Raw genomic sequence first — 21174 nt, 5'->3', positions numbered from 1 at the left:
CGTAACAAGAAAGTGGTTCTACTACTTACCCCTGTCTGTGTCATAGAGGAATACATAATGGTTCCAACCATAGTGATCTAGTAGACTTAGCAGTGCTCCCCGTAACGATGGTCTCAGCTGCAACACAAACTGACTTTCACCCTCTGTTGGGAAACTGGGTGTGATGAGGGAGATGTGCAAAGCACTGCAGAATGAGGTCAGGGTGTGTACCGATCTCTTGTCATACAGCCCAAAGATGGCAAACACTCCTCTTGAATACTGAGAGCAAACTGCAAAGAGAGATATAAAAAAAAGGTTAAAATGCAATAGATGACATCAGTCAAGCCCTGCATTTGCTTACAAAGATCAGATGCGGCAACGCATTGCAAACACACATGGAACTGCCGTGGGTGCAGTAGTGCAACTTCTCAGCCGAAAAAGCTAGCAGTGTTCTTACTCTTTCTGGCCTGGTAGGGTAATTGGGACCCATGCACAATATTTATGGAATGTTCTGAGAACAGTCACTGAAATGTTAAAAGAATCCTGCCATAAGACAAGCACAGAGACGAACTCTACTTCTGATAGTCCTAATTGCCTGACTGCCACTCTGACCTACCATACTCCAAGTCACTGACCTGGAACAAGTGTGACTATCAAGACTTCTATCTTTAACTTAAATAGTTATTTTCAGCCACTTGAACTGCGTGATTAAAAACTGCCTGTAACTGATTGTGGATTATCATGATTAATCACAGTTATTCACTTTTAGTAATCGCTAGATGATCAAGGTAGTGGCAATCATCCGCAATTAATCACATATAATCATGCACAGTTTCACTTGGGGGCATTTGTGGCTACATGCAAAGTTTTTGAGGTTCACTAGAGAACTGAATGAAGTAGATAAATCACAGTCAACCTTGGAAGATTTTATAAATAAGTGGCGGAAAGTATCCTGTGCAGTTTAAGCCCTAGCACTACCATAGGCAGTTATGTAATCAAAACAGAAAAAAGAACATTTTTTTTTATTACGGTTATGCTTTTTGTCTCTGAATTGCATAAAAGAATCAAATCATCTTTGCAAGACAATATCACCAAATGAAAGCCATTTTTGCCCTAATAGGTAAAACATATGATATATGTTTTACTTTGTTTTCCAGGGAGCCCCATAGAAGTGAAAGAGGCCGTGCTGCAACCAAGTTTAATGAACATGGTCGTGGCGCAGTAAACATCTTCCTTTGTTATTGCGGATAGTTCCATTATTTACAAAAATAAACATTTACACAAATAATGAACATAAACACTGCCGCATTACAGCAAATAAAATAATATTCAAAGATTAAAACAGGAATCCATAAATGGATTCATGTATCAAATTGACTTTTCCAGTTTTTCCTAATCATGAAACATTGAAGAAATGCAGAACCCCCAGCTGAGATTTAAATACCAATGTCGATCTCATTTTAATTAGGAGGAGGGGGGGGGGGTATTTGTGTAGCATATTCCAATTAAAAAGAATATATATAAATTATTTCTAATCTGTAATAAATAAAATATTTGCCTGTGAGTTTAGATTGACATTCTAAAACAAAATAATTTGACAGGTAGTATGTTAGAATGTTCTTACAGTACATGTTACATATGAAGTGGAGCCTTTTAAAAAGTAGTAGCCAAGGATTAAATTCATACTCATGGGAAATTTCAATAGCACATTCTAATTAAGCATGAAAAGTATTTAACTCACTCAAGAAATCTAACTACCTTTTGCTCAAATATTTATCAAGTGTCTGAATGGCCCTGAATCTAAGCATGTGGAATTGCTGGCCAGAGTGTTCACTAGTTCAAGTACCACTTCTACTGGAGTCCGCTGAAGCCTTTTGCACACAAGGAGGGAAGAGAAGTAATAAAGTTATAAGGCAAAGAATCAAGTGACTTCAACCCTTTCCTGAACTATGTGATAAATTTGTCAAATTAAGACAATGTTAACCTTATATGATATCAATTATGGGTCCAATTTTAGAACATTGATAAAATATTTGCTCTGAAATCGTCTCAAGCATTCATCATGAATAATCCTTGTAATTTGCCAAATATGTTTATTTCCTAGGATTGTCACCTCCATCTAACCATAATGAGGTATATGTCCTGATTGGAGCATTTCAGGAAAATTCTATATTTTGGCAACTAGATGGAACTGGCGTTCACAGTAATCAAACATATTGAGCAAATTATGGGGATTATTTGTGACAGCTAGGTGAATAGGAACATAGGGGAAGTCATCCAATGGGAAAGGCTCTTACTTTCTGTTGGGTTTAGAGATGGAAAATTAAACAGGGATGTTCAATTCCTATTGCCTGATGCCAGTTACTTGCAGTTCAGGGTGCTGGGCAAGCTGTGGGCAAGCAGCTGGGTTAGGAGCCGACAGTCGCCCCTTTTGTAAAAGCAATCAGAGTAGCTAATTAGCTGCTGGGTTGCTTTTACAGCAGCAGGAGGGGACATCCCACCTCCTCCTGCTGCCTTCTGCGGCCTGTCCTGTCCCACCAGGGCATCCAACCTGGCGGCTGATCATAGAGGCAGACAGAAAGCGAAACCGCTCTGTCTGCCTCTATGATATAGGAAACAGGAAGCAATGAACATACATCCCTTCTGATTTCCCCGGTGTCATTTCTAAAAATGGAAAGCATTTAATCACACTGATCTTGTGTGATCAAATGCTTTTAAGGGCAGAGGAGTGCCATTAGACCCCAGATCTTTCCATAAAAAGTACTTGTCAATGTGGTAAAAAAAATGTAAAGTTACCGTGTAAAAATAAAAAATTATTAAAAAAAAAACAATTGAAAGCACCCCCCATCCTCCTGTGCTCATATGCAAAGGTGAATGCACTTGTCGGTCCTACACACACGGAAACAGTGATCGTCCCACACATATGAGTAATCAACGCAGACGTCAGATCATTTGTAGTAATTCTAGCATCAGGACTCCTGTGTAAATCTAAAGTGGTAACCTGTATAGGCTTTTAAAGCGTCACCTTTTTTTATTTTTTTAAATTGGGTTACGTATTGTGTTTTGTTTCCCAAAAAAATTGTGTTTCAAAAACTGCTGCGCAAATTGCAAAATGTCATGAGGGACAAGTATTATTATTATTATACAGGATTTATATAGCGCCAACAGTTTGCATAGCGTTTTACAATATAAAAGGGGACAGTACAAGTACAATACATTTCAGTACAGAAGGAATAACAGGGCTTACTTGCGGAGCTTACAATATAAAGGAGACTGGGACCCGATTTGGTCCCTTGAATAAGTAGCGTTTTAAAAAAATGTCCACACCCCTGCGTAAATAAACCAAAACCTTCGAGCCTTGAAATAATATTTAGGTCTCAGGGAACTCCTGCTACAAATCATTATATCTATATCTCATGATACATTAGTCACATCACATTGGTGGTCTATGAGAGAAGGGCTTCTCTGAACTGGTGCTTAGTGAGTAAAATTGTCCATCACTATAAGAAAGATGCCCCTTACTGGTGGTCAGTTGGAAAAATGTTCTCCTTAAAGAGAGTGTACTTGATTACTGGTATCAGTGGTTATTGACCTGATAATGGAGAGAAGCTCCACTGTTCCCATTCTGGTGGTTCTGCTAAGTGGTGTTGGTACTAGAGCTATTGGGGCACCATCGGACATAAGATTTATCAGCAACAGCTCAAGGAACCCTAGCCACCTCTGGAGGAACCCTGGGGTTCTATGGAACCCTGGTTGAAAAAGACTGCTTTAGTGGGATCATGAGGCTAGGTGAAGGTAGTCTTACACTGGGCTGTTCATACATTTCAAACTTGTGGGCAAAATGTATCTATTCATGTGCATGTGAAAAAAGGACACATAAACCATAAATCACTGCGAGAACTCAGGTACAGCCATAATATGAAATCTACGGTAGATCCTAAGATAAATAATAAGATGTGAACAGGATGCCTGTTGAACTGTGAATAAATGTTTCTGGAATTTGAAATGAGATCATTTTACAGTACATAAGCATTTGTAACCCATATACCCAGAGTGTGTGCACTTTTCAAATGGTAATGGTCTAATAATTTTTGATGAATATAAATAATGTAATGATTTTTAAGCTTAAAATGTTTTTCTATTCTTGCCGTCAAATTTGACAAAACCCAACTATATATGTTCCATTCACATAGCATACCTGAAAAAAAAATCTTTTTACTGTGTAGTTCAGGGGGTCTCCAAACTTTCTAAACAAAGGGCCAGTTTACTGTCCTTTAGACTTTATAAACAAATAGAACTAGTAATATCTTTCAGTGCTGGAGTGTGGCCAGTGTAGAAAATGTCCTGGCATAAGTGGGAATAAATAATGTCCCATCTTTGATATTTTGGAGAGGAATGGTGTCCCATTGTTCTTGTCAGGGAGGAATAGTGGGAGGAATAGTGCCCCATCATTGGTCTCAATGGGAGAAATAGTGCCCCACTATTGGTTTAAGTCGGAGGAATAGTGTCCCATCATTGGTGTCAGTGGGAAGAAAAGTGCCCCATCATTGGTGTTATTGGGAGGAATAGTGTTCCATCATTGGTGTCAGTGGGAAGAAAAGTGCCCCATTGTTGGTGTCAGTAAGAGGAATAGTACCACATTGTTGGTGCCAGTGGAAGTAATGTTGCCCCTTTGTTAGTATCAATGGGAGAAATAGTGTCCCAAGGACAGGATAAAGGCTAGCAAAGGCTGCAGTTTGGAGATCACTGGTGTAGATGTTTCTCAGTAGAAGGCCTTATGATTGAGCACAAGCATGCCTGAACAATATCAGAGTCAGTTTGTCCTAATATACAGTGAAGGAAATAAGTATTTGATCCCCTGCTGATTTTGAATGTTTGCCCACTCACAAAGAAATGATCAGTCTAAAAATCGAATGGTAGGTGTCACTGAGAGACAGAATAGCAACAGAAATTTCAAAAGAAATGCATGTCTAACAAATTATGCACTGAATTGCATGTTCATGAGGGAAATAAGTATTTGATCCCCTTCACAAAACATGACTTAGTACTTGGTGGAAAATCCCTTGTTGGCAATCACAGAGGTCAGACGTTTCCTGTAGTTGGCCACCAGGTTTGTACACATCTCAGGAGGGATTTTGCTTTCTTGAGCAGAGGGACCTTGCGGGCACTGCAGGATTTGAATCCTTGTTGGCGTAGTGTGGTACCAATTGTTTGGGTCATGGATGGGTGTTCCAGCATGACAATGACCCAAAATACACGGCCAAGGCAACAAAGGAGTGGCTCAAGAAGAAGCACATTAAAGTCCTGGAGAGGCCTAGCCAGTCTCCAGACCTTAATCCGATTGAAAATCTGTGGCGGGAGCTGAAAGTTCGAGTTGCCAAATGTCAGCCACCAAACCTTAATGACTTGGAGAGGATCTGCCAAGAGGAGTGGGCCAAAATCCCTCCTGAGATGTGTGCAAACCTGGTGGCCAACTACGGGAAACATCTGACCTCTGTGATTGCCAACAAGGGATTTGCCCCTAAGTACTAAGTCATGTTTTGTGAAGGGGATCAAATACTTATTTCCCTCATGAACATGCAAATCAGTGCATAATTTGTTAGACATGCATTTCTTTTGAATTTGTTGTTGCTATTCTGTCTCTCAGTGTTACAATACACCTACCATTCGATTTTTAGACTGATAATTTCTTTGTGAGTGGGCAAACATTCAAAATCAGCATGGGATCAAATACTTATTTCCTTCACTGTAAATGCTTAAGACAGGATAAGCTCCCTCTCATTAACATATAATGCAAAATGTCCAGCTTCTAAACTCATAACCCTTCTAGGAATAACTCTAGTTGCAAATGTAGATGATCTAACTGATAATGCCATCTGCCAGTACAGTTAGGGTTAGTTATGGCAAACACAGCTGCCCAGTCCTTTTATAAACAAAGAGAACTAGTAGAATTTTTTTAGTCCTTTTAAGCATTAAAAGATAATAATAATACATTTTAAAATATTTGTATAGTTATGCTATGTGTATAAAACATGTAAAAAATTTAAATTAGTAGGTGTTACCTCAAAGTGGAAAAACACTTTAACACTGAGATCTCCTCTTCTAATTTATGAACTACATAAGGACTTACTGTGGTTATGAATATGGGGCTGAATGAGATGTAGAGACACAATTTGGTTAGAATTGATTGTGGAGTATTTTGTGATATAACCTAGCCTGCACTCACAATCACCCCATCCACAGCTAATTATTTTAGCGGAAGGACTATTTGTGGTTGAGAAACAAGATGAGAGCCTTCACAGACACTTCAGTTAAGCACTTTTGAGCACCTATGGTATACTGTTTATCATTGTTCTTAGTTTTCTTGCAAGTCAGTTGCAACTTCTAACCACTTTTCTGCTGGAAGCTGTTCTCCATATTATTGCTTGCATTTTTTTTATTTCTGTTTCCACGATGTGCTTTAAAAGAAATGCTAAATTTTGTTTTGCCTATTTTTCCTGATTACATAAATATAGCCAGGGAAAATATAGGCAAAGGGATGCTGATTGAAGAAACGTTGGCCTTATATTGCCTTTGTAGCTGCGTCTGTTTTGATAAATAATTCCTTATAGGATATGTCTAAAAAGATTGCATGGTTTCAAGAAATCCTTTTTCTGCTGTCTAGAAATATTCTGACATCTGCTACCTACCATCACATTACTGAATGGAGCTTATCTGTCAAGTGTCCCCTTTGACAATAACTTAGAAATAACTGCAAATGTATCACAGTCTTATTTCCCTCCAGAGGAACAGAGAAAAATGAAGGTACGTTTTCTGGCTTAAAGGGCCAAGAGGACACAGACGTATCAGCTAAGCCATTGGTGGTCAACTTTCTCGACATAGGGGGCCTCAAGTGCAGCCCTCTACATCACCAAAGGGCCACATGTAAAATTCAGTGAATATTCCATTTTAGAGACAGCAGACACACAACAAGATATAGTCAAATACTATGGGCAGGATACAAGACATGCAGGAGAGATGGTCAGAGACTGTGGACAGGATACAGGAAATGGCCAGAGATTGTGGACATAATATAGGAGATGGTCAGAGATTGCAGGCATGATACAAGAGATGGTCAGAGACTGCAGACATGATACAAGAGATGGTAAAATATTATGGGAATGATACAGGAGAGGTGAACATAATACAGGAGCGATGGTCAGAGACTGTGGACAGGATACAGGAAATGGTCAGAGATTGTATATATATAAGATAGGAGATGGTCATAGACTGCGGGCTTGATCCAAGAGATGGTCAAAGACAGGAGACACACAACAGGATATAGTCAAAGGATGATGGTCAGCTACTGTGGAAAGGATACAAGAGTTGGTCAGAAACTGCAGACATGATACAGTAGATGATCAGAGACTGCAGACATCATACAAAAGATGGTCAGAGACTGCAGTCATTGTGCAAGAGATATTAAGAGACTGTGGACATGATACAACAGATGGTCAGAGACTGCAGACGTGATACAAAAGATAGTCAGAGCCTGTGGACATGCTGCAGGAGACTGTCATAGACTGGACACATATTATGTGAGACTGCTAAAAATCACTGGCATAGCAGGGCAATAAGGAAACACTGATTAGTGTCTGCAGTGGTCCCGTGGCCACACAAGATTCCCAAAGGGCCACATTCAGCCACTAGGCTGCAGGTTGGGCAGCAGGGATCTAAATACTCAGGTACAATTTATCATGATTACAGCTCAAACCTTAAATAATACCTTCTGCTGGAATTCACCCAAAAATATATGTGTATACAAACCCTAATACTATTTTTCATTATTTTTGGCATCATTTTTTTGAGCAATTATTTTTCTGTGAATCTGTTGCAAAGTTTTTTACCTGGAGATCCTGTCTGAACAGCTCATTCTGTCACGAGCTGATAACATTAAATCACTGCCTTGAAATTAGCAGTAGTGCTGTCAACTTGCCCTGTGAGGCTCTTCAGTTGGCCTTTGGGCTGCCTAACTCATAGACCTGATAGGCAACCCAAATAGCCAACTGAGAGAGCTCACAGGACAGCTTGACAATGCTGCTGCTAGTTGCAAGGCATGTGACTTTGCATTGTCAGATGGGAGGATCTCCAGTTAAGAAACTTTGCAAGATACTGAAAAATAGATTTTGGATTTAAATGCACATTAAGGAACAAGAACAATAAAATCTGTAAAAAAAATGGTTGACACAAAGAATTACCTTTCAAAAGTATCAACTACTTTATTCCATGCAGTACACTAATATGCAGTATATTTTATATATTATGAATAATGATCCATATGTATGCATAACAATCCATATTTAGGTTGTTAACATGGTTTCTATGACAATATCCTCATTATGTACTCTATCATATAGACTGCGCATACAGAATGTGACACACGAAAAACATATTTTTAAATATATTAATAACCATAATTAAGAATAATAATTAACAAAAACTTTTGTACAGTCCTAACATGTGCAAATAAAGTGCAAACGTGCTGATTCCTTGGTATTGGATTCCGTAATTACAGTGACAAGTGCTTCATAGTGCTCAGACTTCTGCCCTACATGGATGTACACTCACCATCTTGCCATGACCACCTATCTCTAGGTAAGTCACTAGCGCTTTGTTTGGGACTGACTCAAAATGCCACGTATTGATGGTACCAATGCTGTTACATATACTCCACGACGTTGCCAATGGTAGCCAGTATATATTCACCAGGTCAGATATCAGGTATTAACCAATGATCCTTACTGGGAATGGGTAAAGCACGTGCCCTCCTCTCCTCCTCAGATAATATGCAGGTAGTCAGCATAAAAATAAAATGAAAAACGGATATCCCATAGTGTAATATTGTTTAGTTTAATGATGGGAATAAAATAATATATATAAACTCACAAAATGAGTGCCTTTTCCTCGGCGCTCAGTGTGTTCAGCTCTATGTGATAGTATTGGAAGAAAAATATGGCCGCCCTTTCCAGCGTGCATTCCAAAGGGCTGAAGGGACGTCGGCGGAAATTACGTCATCAAACCTCGGTGCGTTTCGACCAATAGATCGTCATCAGGATTATTATATTTAAAAATATGTTTTTCGTTTGTCACATTCTGTATGCGCAGTCTATATGATAGAGTTTGTAATTTTTGTTTAATTGTTCAGTTCACAATTCGGACTGCTGCAACATAGGGTATTAGTATACACAGTATATTCCATAAGGAATATCCTTTTCTATCTTCGTTATGTAGCTACCTTATTTTTAAAAAATAACATCTTAAATGCAATGTCATTCATTTTTTCTTTTTTTTACTCATCGAAGGTGAAGCCTAAAAAATATTTTGCACATGAACATACATTGGATCAAACTGTATCTAAATCCAAAACTTCTAGTTTGGTAATGTAAGGAGTAGATAGAAACCCATCAGGTTTTATTTTCCCACCTATGACCCCGCTGGGGTTCTGGTGACAACTGTCAAAGAGAGGATTTCCTGTCTCTTTAGAGTCACGTCTCCAAAACTGGAAGTCAAATCTCTCCCTAATTGAACACTTCTCTTCTCTATATCCAAAGTGCAGAATCTTTGAAGCATGTCTGAGCTTTCAGAAAGCATGGGGCAGGAAGCTGAAGTTATACTCTGCAGAGATCAGTAGAGAGACCTGAGATCTGACTGGAGGAATGGGACACACTCTCCTCACACAGCACACAAGAACAACGCTGAGGCTGTCAATCATCAGCTGTGTGCTGGAGGTCCCTCCCCGTCACCTTTTTACTCTTGGTGTCAGGAAAACCTGTCAGAAATGATTCATACTGATAGCAGAGGAACAGGGCAGCAGACAGAAATGACACTCAATGCTCTTAATTGAGACAAATACATGCTATAGAGGGATATTAAGTGAATTTTTAAGTTGTTTAGCTCTGACCACTGAGTACTCCCCTTTGCTTGCATTGTGCTGTTCCACAGCCTCTGATGCTGAATGGTGATGTTGTAAAATGTGTGACCATTATACCAGCTGGAATGGGCGTTAGAAGATAGGGATCACATAAGGTTCAAGCAGTGGAGACTGGAGGGTTATTGTGAATTAGTTCACCTTTTCATTTTTTGCAAAATATAAACTAATGTAAAAAACAGTATAGTTATGCCATTGGTAGATAATTCTTTGTTTTTCAGCTTGTGCATGTACAGTGGGGCAAAAAGGTATTTAGTCAGCCACCAATTGTGCAAGTTCTCCCACTTAAAAAGATGAGAGAGGCCTGTAATTGGCATCATAGGTAGACCTCAACTATGAGAGACAAAATGAGAAAAAAAATCCAGACAATCACATTGGCTGATTTGGAAAGAATTTATTTGCAAATTATGGTGGAAAATAAGTATTTGGTCACCTACAAACAAGCAAGATTTCTGGCTCTCACAGACCTGTACCTTCTTCTTTAAGAGGCTCCTCTGGCCTGCACTCATTACCTGTATCAATGGCACTTGTTTGAACTTGTTATCAGTATAAAAGACACCTGTCCACAACCTCAAACAGTCACACTCCAAACTCCACTATGGTGAAGACCAAAGAGCTGTCGAAGGACACCAGAAACAAAATTGTAGACCTGCACCAGGCTGGGAAGACTGAATCTGCAATAGGCAAGCAGCTTGGTGTGAACAAATCAACTGTGGGAGCAATAATTAGAAAATGGAAGACATACAAGACCACTGATAATCTCCCTCGATCTGGGGCTCCACGCAAGATCTCACCCCGTGGGGTCAAAATGATCACAAGAACGGTGAGCAAAAATCCCAGGACCACACGGGGGGACCTAGTGAATGACCTGCAGAGAGCTGGGACCAACGTAACAAAGGCTACCATCAGTAACACACTACGCCGCCAGGGATTTAGATCCTGCAGTGCCAGACGTGTCCCCCTGCTTAAGCCAGTACATGTCCGGGCCCGTCTGAAGTTTGCTAGAGAGCATTTGGATGATCCAGAAGAGGATTGGGAGAATGTCATATGGTCAGATGAAACCAAAATAGAACTGTTTGGTAGAAACACAACTCGTCGTGTTTGGAGGAGAGAGAATGCTGAGTTGCATCCAAAGAACACCATACCTACTGTGAAGCATGGGGGTGGCAACATCATGCTTTGGGGCTGTTTCTCCGCAAAGGGACCAGGACGACTGATCCATGTACAGGACAGAATGAATGGGGCCATGTATCGTGAAATTTTGAGTGCAAACCTCCTTCCATTAGCAAGGGCATTGAAGATGAAAAGTGGCTGGGTCTTCCAACATGACAATGATCCCAAACATACCGCCCGGGCAATGAAGGAGTGGCTTCGTAAGAAGCATTTCAAGGTCCTGGAGTGGCCTAGCCAGTCTCCAGATCTCAACCCCACAGAAAAGCTTTGGAGGGAGTTGAAAGTCCGTGTTGCCCAGCGACAGAACCAAAACATCACTGCTCTAGAGGAGATCTGCATGGAGGAATGGGCAAACATACCAGCAACAGTGTGTGCCAACCTTGTGAAGACTTACAGGAAACATTTGACCTCTGTCATTGCCAACAAAGGATATATAACAAAGTATTGAGATGAACTTTTGATATTGACCAAATACTTATTTTCCATCATAGTGTGCAAATAAATTCTTTCCAAATCAGCCAATGTGATTGTCTGGATTTTTTTTCTCATTTTGTCTCTCATAGTTGAGGTCTACCTATGATGCCAATTACAGGCCTCTCTCATCTTTTTAAGTGGGAGAACGTGCACAATTGGTGGCTGACTAAATACTTTTTTGCCTCACTGTATCTACGTGGGTCTGTGCAGAAATGTGTATGTGTGAAAAGAAAAAAAATTATATATATATATATCTATAAAAGGATGACAACGGTGGTATGCCCCTGAAATGCAAAGCCTACTATTCCACTGACTTCTCCCCTTCACATGTTGCATCAGTTGCTGCAGGTGGGAATCATGCTTGTTTCCAGATGTTTCCTATGTGAGAGGATATTGTCTTTAATATTCATTACATTTACCTAATATTAACCCTTCCCTGCACTATTTTGTCTGTTTCTGCTTTCTGCACCATTTGGATACTTCCTGGTCCATATAAGGTGATGCAGGACCAGTTAAAAACACACCCCACATGGACTCCTTTGATTTATGGCTTCTGATTTTATTTAGAGCTGGATCTCCCCAGATCATTGAGAGGAACTGCATGATCTGCAAGAATTTTGGACTCTATGGACCATCTCATTATGCACGTGTAATTTTCTTCACTACTTTATCTAGAAGATATACAGCACTCAACATGTAACACGGGTCTCCTGGAATGCCTAGCAGAAAGGGTTGGGGGATGGACTGCCCTTTAGTATATACGTTGATGCTTATTTATCATTTGAATCAAATAATATTACATATAGTCATACATAATGTAATGTTCTTTCTTATAATAATGAACTAATCAAGAAATATTACAGTAGAAAAGTATCATCAATAATGAATATTGTGAAACATTTGCATTCTTTCAATAGTCTCATAGTCTAGCTTGCTTGTCTGTAACTTGATTGGTGAATACCATCTGTGAAGCTGGGTATACATGCGGGCTGAAAAAAAAAATTACAGATTCTGTATTCACACAAGCGATGTGGATGCAGGAATCTCTTCCACTGCACTATTGTATTCTGAGAGCAAAGGTTCCCCCCACTGCTGCCATTGGCTGCAAGTGCTGATCAAATGCTGGTTTTCCAGCAGGACTATTTGACAGAAGCTGGTCTAATGACTGGCTTCTGTTGGACAGAGAGGGATACTCACATTGAAATTGGGCCTTACTTATTACACCCAAAGCCAAAAATATAATAAATTACAGCTTACCAATCACTGTAGTGGCTGCATTAGTTCTCCTTTTTTAGGCTTTTTTTCCCTTTGATTCACCTGGTGATCTGGCCAGTAACACACCTCCTGTATTAGACTGCCCCCACTTTGGATGAAGGAGCACAGGGGGCACCTTTGGTCAGCAGCATTGTCAATCTGGGGGGAGGTTAGTATTAGATGTACTAGCAGATTTACCTGCACTAACAAATTGAAGCCAAGCTCCAGCTCACACTTTATAATCAGTTACAGCAAACAGTTTGTTTTTCCTTTTAGGGCAAAGATTTTACATATATAATAAAAGCTGACCCATGTCAGTGTTAAATGGATGGTCTCATCCCTGTGACTGCTACATTCTTCTGGAGAGCTTGTTTTTTTAAAAAAACAACAGACTTACTGGCCAGATCACCAGATGAAAGTAACTTTTACATATAGGATTACAGTTTACCAGACATAACCAAATAATGTATATTTTTACATATATTCTGCATACTCATAGTTACAGTTGCAAGAAAAAGTATGTGAACCCCTTGGGATTACGTGGAGTTTTGCATGAATTGGGGATAAAATGTGCTCTGAACGTCATCTAAGTCACAACAATAGAAGAACACAGTCTGCTGAACATAATACTACACAAACATTAGATGTTGCCATGGTTTAATTGCACATAACATGTAAACATTCACAGTGCAGGGAGGAAAAAGTATGTGAGGCCCTAGCTTAATGACTTCTCCCAGAGCTAATTGGAGTCAGGAGTGAGCCAACCTTGACTCCAATCAGTGTGATGATATTGGATGTGTTGCTGACAGCTGTCCTGCCCTTAAAAAACACACACCTGTTTTGGGTTTACTGGTTTTAAGAAGCACTGTCTGATGTGAACCATGCCTTGCAGAAAAGAGCTCTCAGAAGACCTACGATCAAGAATTGTTGACTTGCATGAAGCTGGAAAGGGTTACAAAAGTATCTCCAAAAGCCTTGATGTTCATGTGTCCACGGTAAGACAGACTGTCTACAAATGGAGAAAGTTTAGCACTGTTGCTACTCTCCCTAGGCGTGGTCGTCCTGTAAAAATGACTGCAAGAGCACAACGCAGAATGCTGCATGAGGTAAAGAAGAATCCCAGAGTGTCAGCTAAAGACCTACATAAATCTCTGGCACATGCTAACATTTTTGTTGACACATCTACAATAAGGAAAACATTAAACAAGAATGGAGTACATGGGAGGACACTATGGAGGAAGCCATTGCTGTCCAAAAAGAATATTGCAGGACGTTTGAAGTTTGCAAAAGAGCATCTGGATGTTCCACAGCACTACTGGCAAAATATACTGTGGACAGAATTCCAGAGTTTATCAAGACATTTTGCAGGAAAACGTACGACCATCTGTCCGCCAACTGAAGCTCCACAGAGGATGGGTGATGCAACAGGACAATGACCCAAAGCATACAAGTAATTCTGCGAGGCATGGTTCACATCAGACAGTGCTTCTTAAAACCAGTAAACCCAAAACAGGTGTGTGTTTTTTAAGGGCAGGACAGCTGTCAGCAACACATCCAATATCATCACACTGATTGGAGTCAAGGTTGGCTCACTCCTGGCTCCAATTAGCTCTGGGAGAAGTCATTAAGCTAGGGCCTCACATACTTTTTCCTCCCTGTACTGTGAATGTTTACATGTTATGCAAAACTCCACGTAATCCCAAGGGGTTCACATATTTTTTCTTGCAACTGTATATAGTTACATAGTTAGTCTGGCTGAAAAAAGACAAAAGTCCATCCAGTTCAACCATAGAAAAAAAAGTTATAATCCTATACCCACAGCTGATCCAGAGGAAAAAAAAACAGCAAAGCATGATCCAATTTGCTCCTGGTGAAAAAAAAAAAACCTTCCTGATCCTCCGAGAGGCAATCGGATATTCCCTGGATCAACTTTACCTATAAATGTTAGTATCCAGTTATATTCTGTATTTCTAAGAAAGAATCCAGGACTTTTTTGAAGCAATCCACTGAGCTGGCCAGAACCAACTCTTGAGGGAGTCTATTCCACAATTTCACAGCTCTTACTGTGAATAAACCTTTCCGTGTTTGGAAATTACATTTCTTTTTCTCCAGACATAATCAGTTTGTGTATTTCCAAACTAATTAAATAAAACTAAAGTAATAAATCATTCAAGGTCCTTCTCATTCATACATCATACCTAGAAATGATACCATATAAACCAGCTTTATTGATAAAGCAGATAAATATAAAAATGAAAGGATTCTAACATTGAACAACTAAATAATGTACATATACAGTTGTGTTCAAAATAATAGCAGTCAGACATCACTAACTTGATCAATCACTGTTTTTGGTAGAAATGATATTTCTAAATGGCAAATAATTTACTAGCAGGTGTAGTGGAGTAATAGAAATCCAAAAGATCCAATAGTCATGACATGCATCCTGCTGATTCTGTGTAATTGAATCACTAATTGACAGGGGCATGTTCAAAATAATAGCAGTGTGGAGTTCTATTAGTGAGGTCATTCATTCTTTGAAAAACAGGTGGCAATTATTGCCCTTATTTAAGGATGGAAGGCAGCAAATGTTGTACATGCTGGTTACAGTGCATTTCTCTCTGAAATTCTGAGGAAAATGGGTCGTTCCAGACATTGTTCAGAAGAACAGCGTACCTTGACTAAAAAGTTGATTGGAGAGGGGAAAACATATAAAGAAGTGCAGAAAATGATAGGCTGCTCAGCTAAAATGATCGCAAATGCTTTAAAATGGCAACCAAAACCCGAAAGACGTGGAAGAAAGCGAAAAACTACCATTCGAATGGATAGAAGAATAGCCAAAATGGCAAGGACTCAGCCAACAATCAGCTCCAGGAAGATCAAAGAAGGTGTAAAGTTACCTGTGAGTACTGTTACAATTAGAAGACGCCTATGTGAAGCCAAGCTATCTGCAAGAAGTCCCCGCAAATTCCCACTGTTGAAAAAAAGACGTGCTGAAGAGGTAACAATTTGCCAAAGAGCACATTGACTGGCCTAAAGAGAAATGGGGCAACATTTTGTGGACTGATGAAAGTAAGATTGTTCTTTTTGGGTCTAGTGGCCGGAGACAGTTTGTCAGATGACTCGCAAACACTGAATTCAAGCCACAGTACACTGTGAAGACAGTGAAGCATGGTGGTGCAAGCATCATGATATGGGGATGTTTCTCATCCTACGGTGTTGGGCCTATTTATCGCATACTAGGGATCATGGATCAGTTTGAATACATCAGAATACTTGAAGACTCTGGGGGCGGGGCCTGAGCATAGCGGCAGGGGAGAGCTCGATGTAGGAGCTCGTGGACGGAGCTCCGTTGTCTGACCTCCCCAAGCCTCCGGGTCTATCCCCTCAGGCATGTTAGAGCCCTGCGTTGTGGGACTTACTCTGGCCTGACGGCTCCCTGTGGAGGAGAGGTGGATGCTGGCGTGGGGAGAGAGAGGAGTGGCTGGAGACTGGCAGTGAGAGAGTCCCTGGATGCTGGGAGACGAAGGGGGCCGGCGCGATCACGTGACCGGCCGCAAGGCACCACTGGGAGATCGGGAAGCCGGCCGGCGTTTTTGCAGTGAGAGAGCAACGCCGACCTGTTTGCCGGTGGCCGACTCATTCTCCCCCTATCCCCCTATCCCCCTGAAACCCCTCGAGCCTAAAGTAAAGCGGGAGGAGAACTATTGAGACCTGGACAAGGAGACTGAGGAGATCCTGGGGAGTTCCCCCCCATGAACGGATCCTTGGGGGAACTGAGCGAGAAAGCACTCACAATAAGAAAACATAGGAGGAGGGTAAGTGATCATGAATGAACTTTGACTTGCATTGGATGAAGTACTGTGTTGACCCTTAAAGAGAAGTAGAGTGTAAGTGAAAGGGGGGACCCCTGGAGACTGTATAAAAGGTGGAAGAGGCCCGCAGGAAGAAAAGAAAAGCTTAAAAAAAAAAAAAAAAAAAAAAATCAGCAGGGGGACAGGGCAGAGACTTGAAAGTTAAAGAATTGTTTCCCCTCCCTACCCACAAATTTATAAAGGAGTATAAGAAGGATAAGAGCTACAGAGAAAAATGAAAAATAAAAATGTAAAAGGAAGTGGGCTTAAAGGGTCCCAGACTGGTACAATTAAAAAATACACATCCCAAGGAAACGTAACCCCAGAAAGACCCCAGAGCAGGACTGAAAAAGGAGAAGCAGATCTCAGTATGGAAAGTGGTCCTAGAGTATCATTAGGCCTTGATACTAGTAACCAGCAAATATCAGGCAATATAGAGATGGAAAAAGATCTACAAATACCTAATAAAAAAGAAATGGCAGAAATGTTTAAAGAATTGGAGAAAACAATAAAACAAGAAATGGTAAATATCCGTAGCGATCTGGGACACCTGTTGGAGAGAGTTGAAGAAACGGAGGAGAAAGTTAAAAGTCAGACCCAGGCTATCTCTGAACTAGAAAAAGAAATAACTAACATAGGGAAAGCCCAAGAAAAATTGTTATATAAGGTTGAGATACAAGAAAACAAAGACAGGAAGAGAAACATCTTGATACGAGGGGTCCCAGAGAATTCAAAGGGAGAAAGTCTGCAAGAGGTGGTTTTGTAAAATATTCAATACTATAACAGACAGCTCTGAAATGGAAAGGACTAAAATAGAAGGAACCTTTAGAAAAGGAAAAATTCAGAGAATTCTGGGGAAAGAAAGGCCGAGAGATATACTAGTTAAATTTTATGAGCTTCGGGATAAAGAAAAAATCTGGAAGAAGACCAAGGGAAAATCAGTAATTAAGTATGAAGGAGGAGACATACAGATATATGCGGATCTGGCCCCAGAGACTCTGTGGAGAAGGAGATCTTTGAGACCCTTATTGGAAAGGTTGAAAGAACAAAATGTGCAATATAGATGGGGGACTCCCGAATGCTTAATAGGATGGAAAAATGGGACTACAGCATACCTCAGGTTTCCAGAAGATTTGAAAAATTTTTGTGACTGTTTAAAAATCCAAAGAATGGAAATCCCTAGCTGGGAAGAACAACAATGGGAAAATAGAACGAAGAGAAAAGAGAACTGGCAATTTGTGGGGGGGAGGAGGCGGGGGGGGAGAGGGGGAGAGGGATGGAGGAGGAGAAATAGGGTTTTTGTTTTTTTTTTCTCTCCTCTATCTTTTTCTGCCCTCACCCCACCGTCCTTGTTTTACTGTGCCTGAGATAAATCTGGGTAGGACTTGGGGGGTTATGGGGAGGTTAGACAAGGGGAAAGTCGTCCATGGACGGAGTCTTAGCCCAAGGATCAAATCAAAAGTGGATTTTATATTCCATAAATGATTAGTAGGCAAATGATAGGCCTAAAAAGAGGGGGGAGGGGAGGGGGGAGGGAGGGAGGGGGTTGGAAGGTTGGAAGGGTGGGAAACGGGAGAGGGGGGTTGTTTTTTCTGCAAGATAAAAGAAGATATAAAAGCAAGTGAGAAGGGAGAAGGAGGAGAGGAGAAGAAGGGAGGAGAAGAGGAAATGAGAAAAGGGGAGAGAAAAGAAAAATATAGATGGAGGAGAAAAGAGGAAATTTAAGGAAGATGGAAGAGATTCAGTTTATAACATATAATGTAAATGGGTTGAACTGCCCTGGGAAAAGGTATAGATTATTTAAAGAACTACACCATAGGGCTGCCTCAGTGATATTTCTACAGGAGACACATCTTGAGATAAAATCAAACGTTAGGCTGAGGTCTAGAAATCACCCAACATGGTACTATGCAGACTCCCCGGTTAAAAGAGCAAAAGGGGTAGCAATAGGTTTGGCAAAGAATATTAGGTTTGAGTTGGAAGATAGAAAAAAGACCCAGATGGGAGATTCTTGTTTTTAAAGGGCAAGTTACAGGAGATCGAGTGTACACTGGCCAATATCTACTGTCCTAATAAAAAACCGGAGGCGTATCTGAAAAAAGTGTTGAGGAAGTTGATGGACTTTAAAAAAGGACGTCTGATCCTGGCAGGGGATTTTAACTTTTGTATGGAACCACAAAAGGACGCCACCTCCCATATAAAGAGAGAGGGAAGTAAGGCCCTGAAATTATTGAAAAAAGAATTACACATAAGTCAATTGGTAGATGCCTGGAGAATTACACATATGCAAGATAGAGATTATACTTTCTTTTCAAACATGCATAAGAGGTATTCAAGATTAGATCATATATTAATAGAACATCAATTAATTGATCATCTGGTCCAGGTAGAAATAGAGACATTATCTCTATCAGATCATGCCCCAGTTATTATGAAAATGGAATGGGGGAGGAGGAAAATCGGAGGGCTGGGATGGAAATTAAATGAGACACTCTTAGTGGAAAAGGAAATAGCTCAGAAAATAGGGGAGGAGATCGAACGCTTTTTTAAGGAGAATAAGACAGGTGAGGTATCAACAGCCACAGTATGGGAATCTCATAAAGCATATATAAGAGGAATATTAGTGGCGATTGGGGCAAGAAAGAAAAAAGAAAGAAGGGAGAAAATGAGTGAGCTCTTAGAAGAAATAAGTAAATTAGAACAAATACATAAGAATAGAATAACAAAAGAAATAGAGCTGAAGTTAAAAAAAAAGAAAGAAGAATTGAAAGAAGTGATAGAAGAGGAGAGGAGAAAAGTATATAATAGAGTTTTGAGTGAGAGATATAGATGGGGAGAAAGACCTGGAAAGTATCTGATGAGAGCCCTGAGGAAAAAGAAAAATAGAAATTATATAGAAAAAATAAAAGATGCTAAAGGAAACCTGATGCATTCAAATAAAGATATCATCAAAGCCTCCATAGAATATTACAGGAAACTGTACAATATAAACCCCCTGGAAGGCTCAGAAAATATAGAAAGTGAGTAGAATCAAAAAAGAAAGAAATATTTGGAAACGGCTGGGTTACTAAAATTAAGCGAGGATTAACTGAACTCCCTAGATGCAGATATCTCACCGGACGAAATAAAATTAGCATTGAAGGGGACAGTGTCGGGGAAAAGTCCAGGACCAGATGGATATACAGTGAGATATTATAAAAAATTTAGTGAAATTTTAGTACCAAAACTTAGAAATTACATGAATGCACTAGGTGGAGAGATGGAAGTAAGAAGAGAATCATTACAAGCCCAAGTCATGCTCATTCAAAAAGAGGGAAAAGATCCCTCACAGAGTTCGAGTTATAGACCTATTTCATTATTGAACACCGACACTAAGTTGTATGCAAAGGTCCTATCAAATAGATTGAAAGAGCTAATGCCTGAATGGATACATGAGGATCAGGTGGGCTTTGTCCCAGGGAGGGAGGGTAAAGACAATGGGTTACGATCACTGATGTTAATCCAAAAGAGCAAAAAGGGAAAAGAACCGGTGGTGTTACTCTCTATAGATGCTGAAAAAGCGTTTGATAGAGTGAACTAGAGATTCATGATGGATACTCTAGAAGCCTTAAGAATTGGGCCTAAGATGAGAGAGTGGATAGGAAAGTTGTACAGATACCCTTCTGTGGTTATTGGGGTAAATGGGGAGAGGTCAGAACCCATTGAGATGTCAAACGGAACAAGACATGGATGCCCATTGTCTCCATTGTTGTATGTTATATTATTAGAACCATTGTTGTCAACAATAAGGCTGAATAGAGATGTAAAGGGAATCCTGATAGGAGATACAGAACATAAAGTTGCTGCCTTCGCAGACGACTTGCTGTTCTATGTAGGAAATCCCAGGATAACACTTCCAAATTTAATGAAGTCATTAAAGGAATATGGAGAACTATCAAACCTAAAGATAAATCCAACAAAAACGGAGATTCTAAATATAAACATCTTAAAAAATGAAAAAGAAAAGATACAAAAGGAATTTCCCTTTAAATGGAAAGACAGAGATATAAAATATCTAGGAGTAAAACTTACAGCCTCACACAAACATCTATATAAATTAAACTATATTTCATTGATTAATGAGATTAGAGACGAGTTAAAAAGATTGGAGGGAGGAACCCCGACATGGATGGGCTGTATTAATCTGGTAAAAATGGTAATAGTACCAAAAATTATATATAGATATCAAATGATCCCAATTAAACTCCCAGAGATTTTTTTAAAAATAATTAAGAAACTGATAACAAAATACATATGGAGGAATAAAAAACCAAGACTGTCATACGAACTGTTGAGTAGGAGGAAAGAAAGAGGTGGTTTAGGGCTCCCAGACTTTAAAAGATATTACAAAGCTGTAATATTGGCAAGAACCATAGATTGGATATATAATTATAAAAAAAGTTGGGTGAGAATAGAGAATGAACTCAGTGGAAT

The 21174-nt window shown here is 39.9% G+C and overlaps 1 protein-coding gene across 10 annotated transcripts in view; it reads right to left on the bottom strand.

Annotated features, from left to right (window-relative positions):
* Positions 1-21174, bottom strand: part of GRIA4 (glutamate ionotropic receptor AMPA type subunit 4) — a 440006-nt gene that overhangs the window by 284762 nt on the left and 134070 nt on the right. For all 10 annotated transcript variants that reach the window (XR_016314183.1, XR_016314182.1, XM_089687287.1 and 7 more), the window contains exon 3: positions 30-269. Coding sequence is in view for 8 of the 10 variants with exons in the window: in XM_089687287.1 (XP_089543413.1) it covers positions 30-269 (240 nt within the window). In the remaining 2 variants the exon portion in view is untranslated. The remainder of the gene's footprint in view (positions 1-29; positions 270-21174) is intronic.

Source organism: Staurois parvus, unplaced genomic scaffold (assembly GCF_062004578.1).
Source record: "Staurois parvus isolate SC_StPar_1 unplaced genomic scaffold, SC_StPar_1.0 ptg000422l, whole genome shotgun sequence".
Taxonomy (NCBI): Eukaryota; Metazoa; Chordata; class Amphibia; order Anura; family Ranidae; genus Staurois; species Staurois parvus.
The sequence above is the reverse complement of the archived record's forward strand: the minus strand, read 5'-3'. Positions and strand labels throughout refer to the sequence as shown.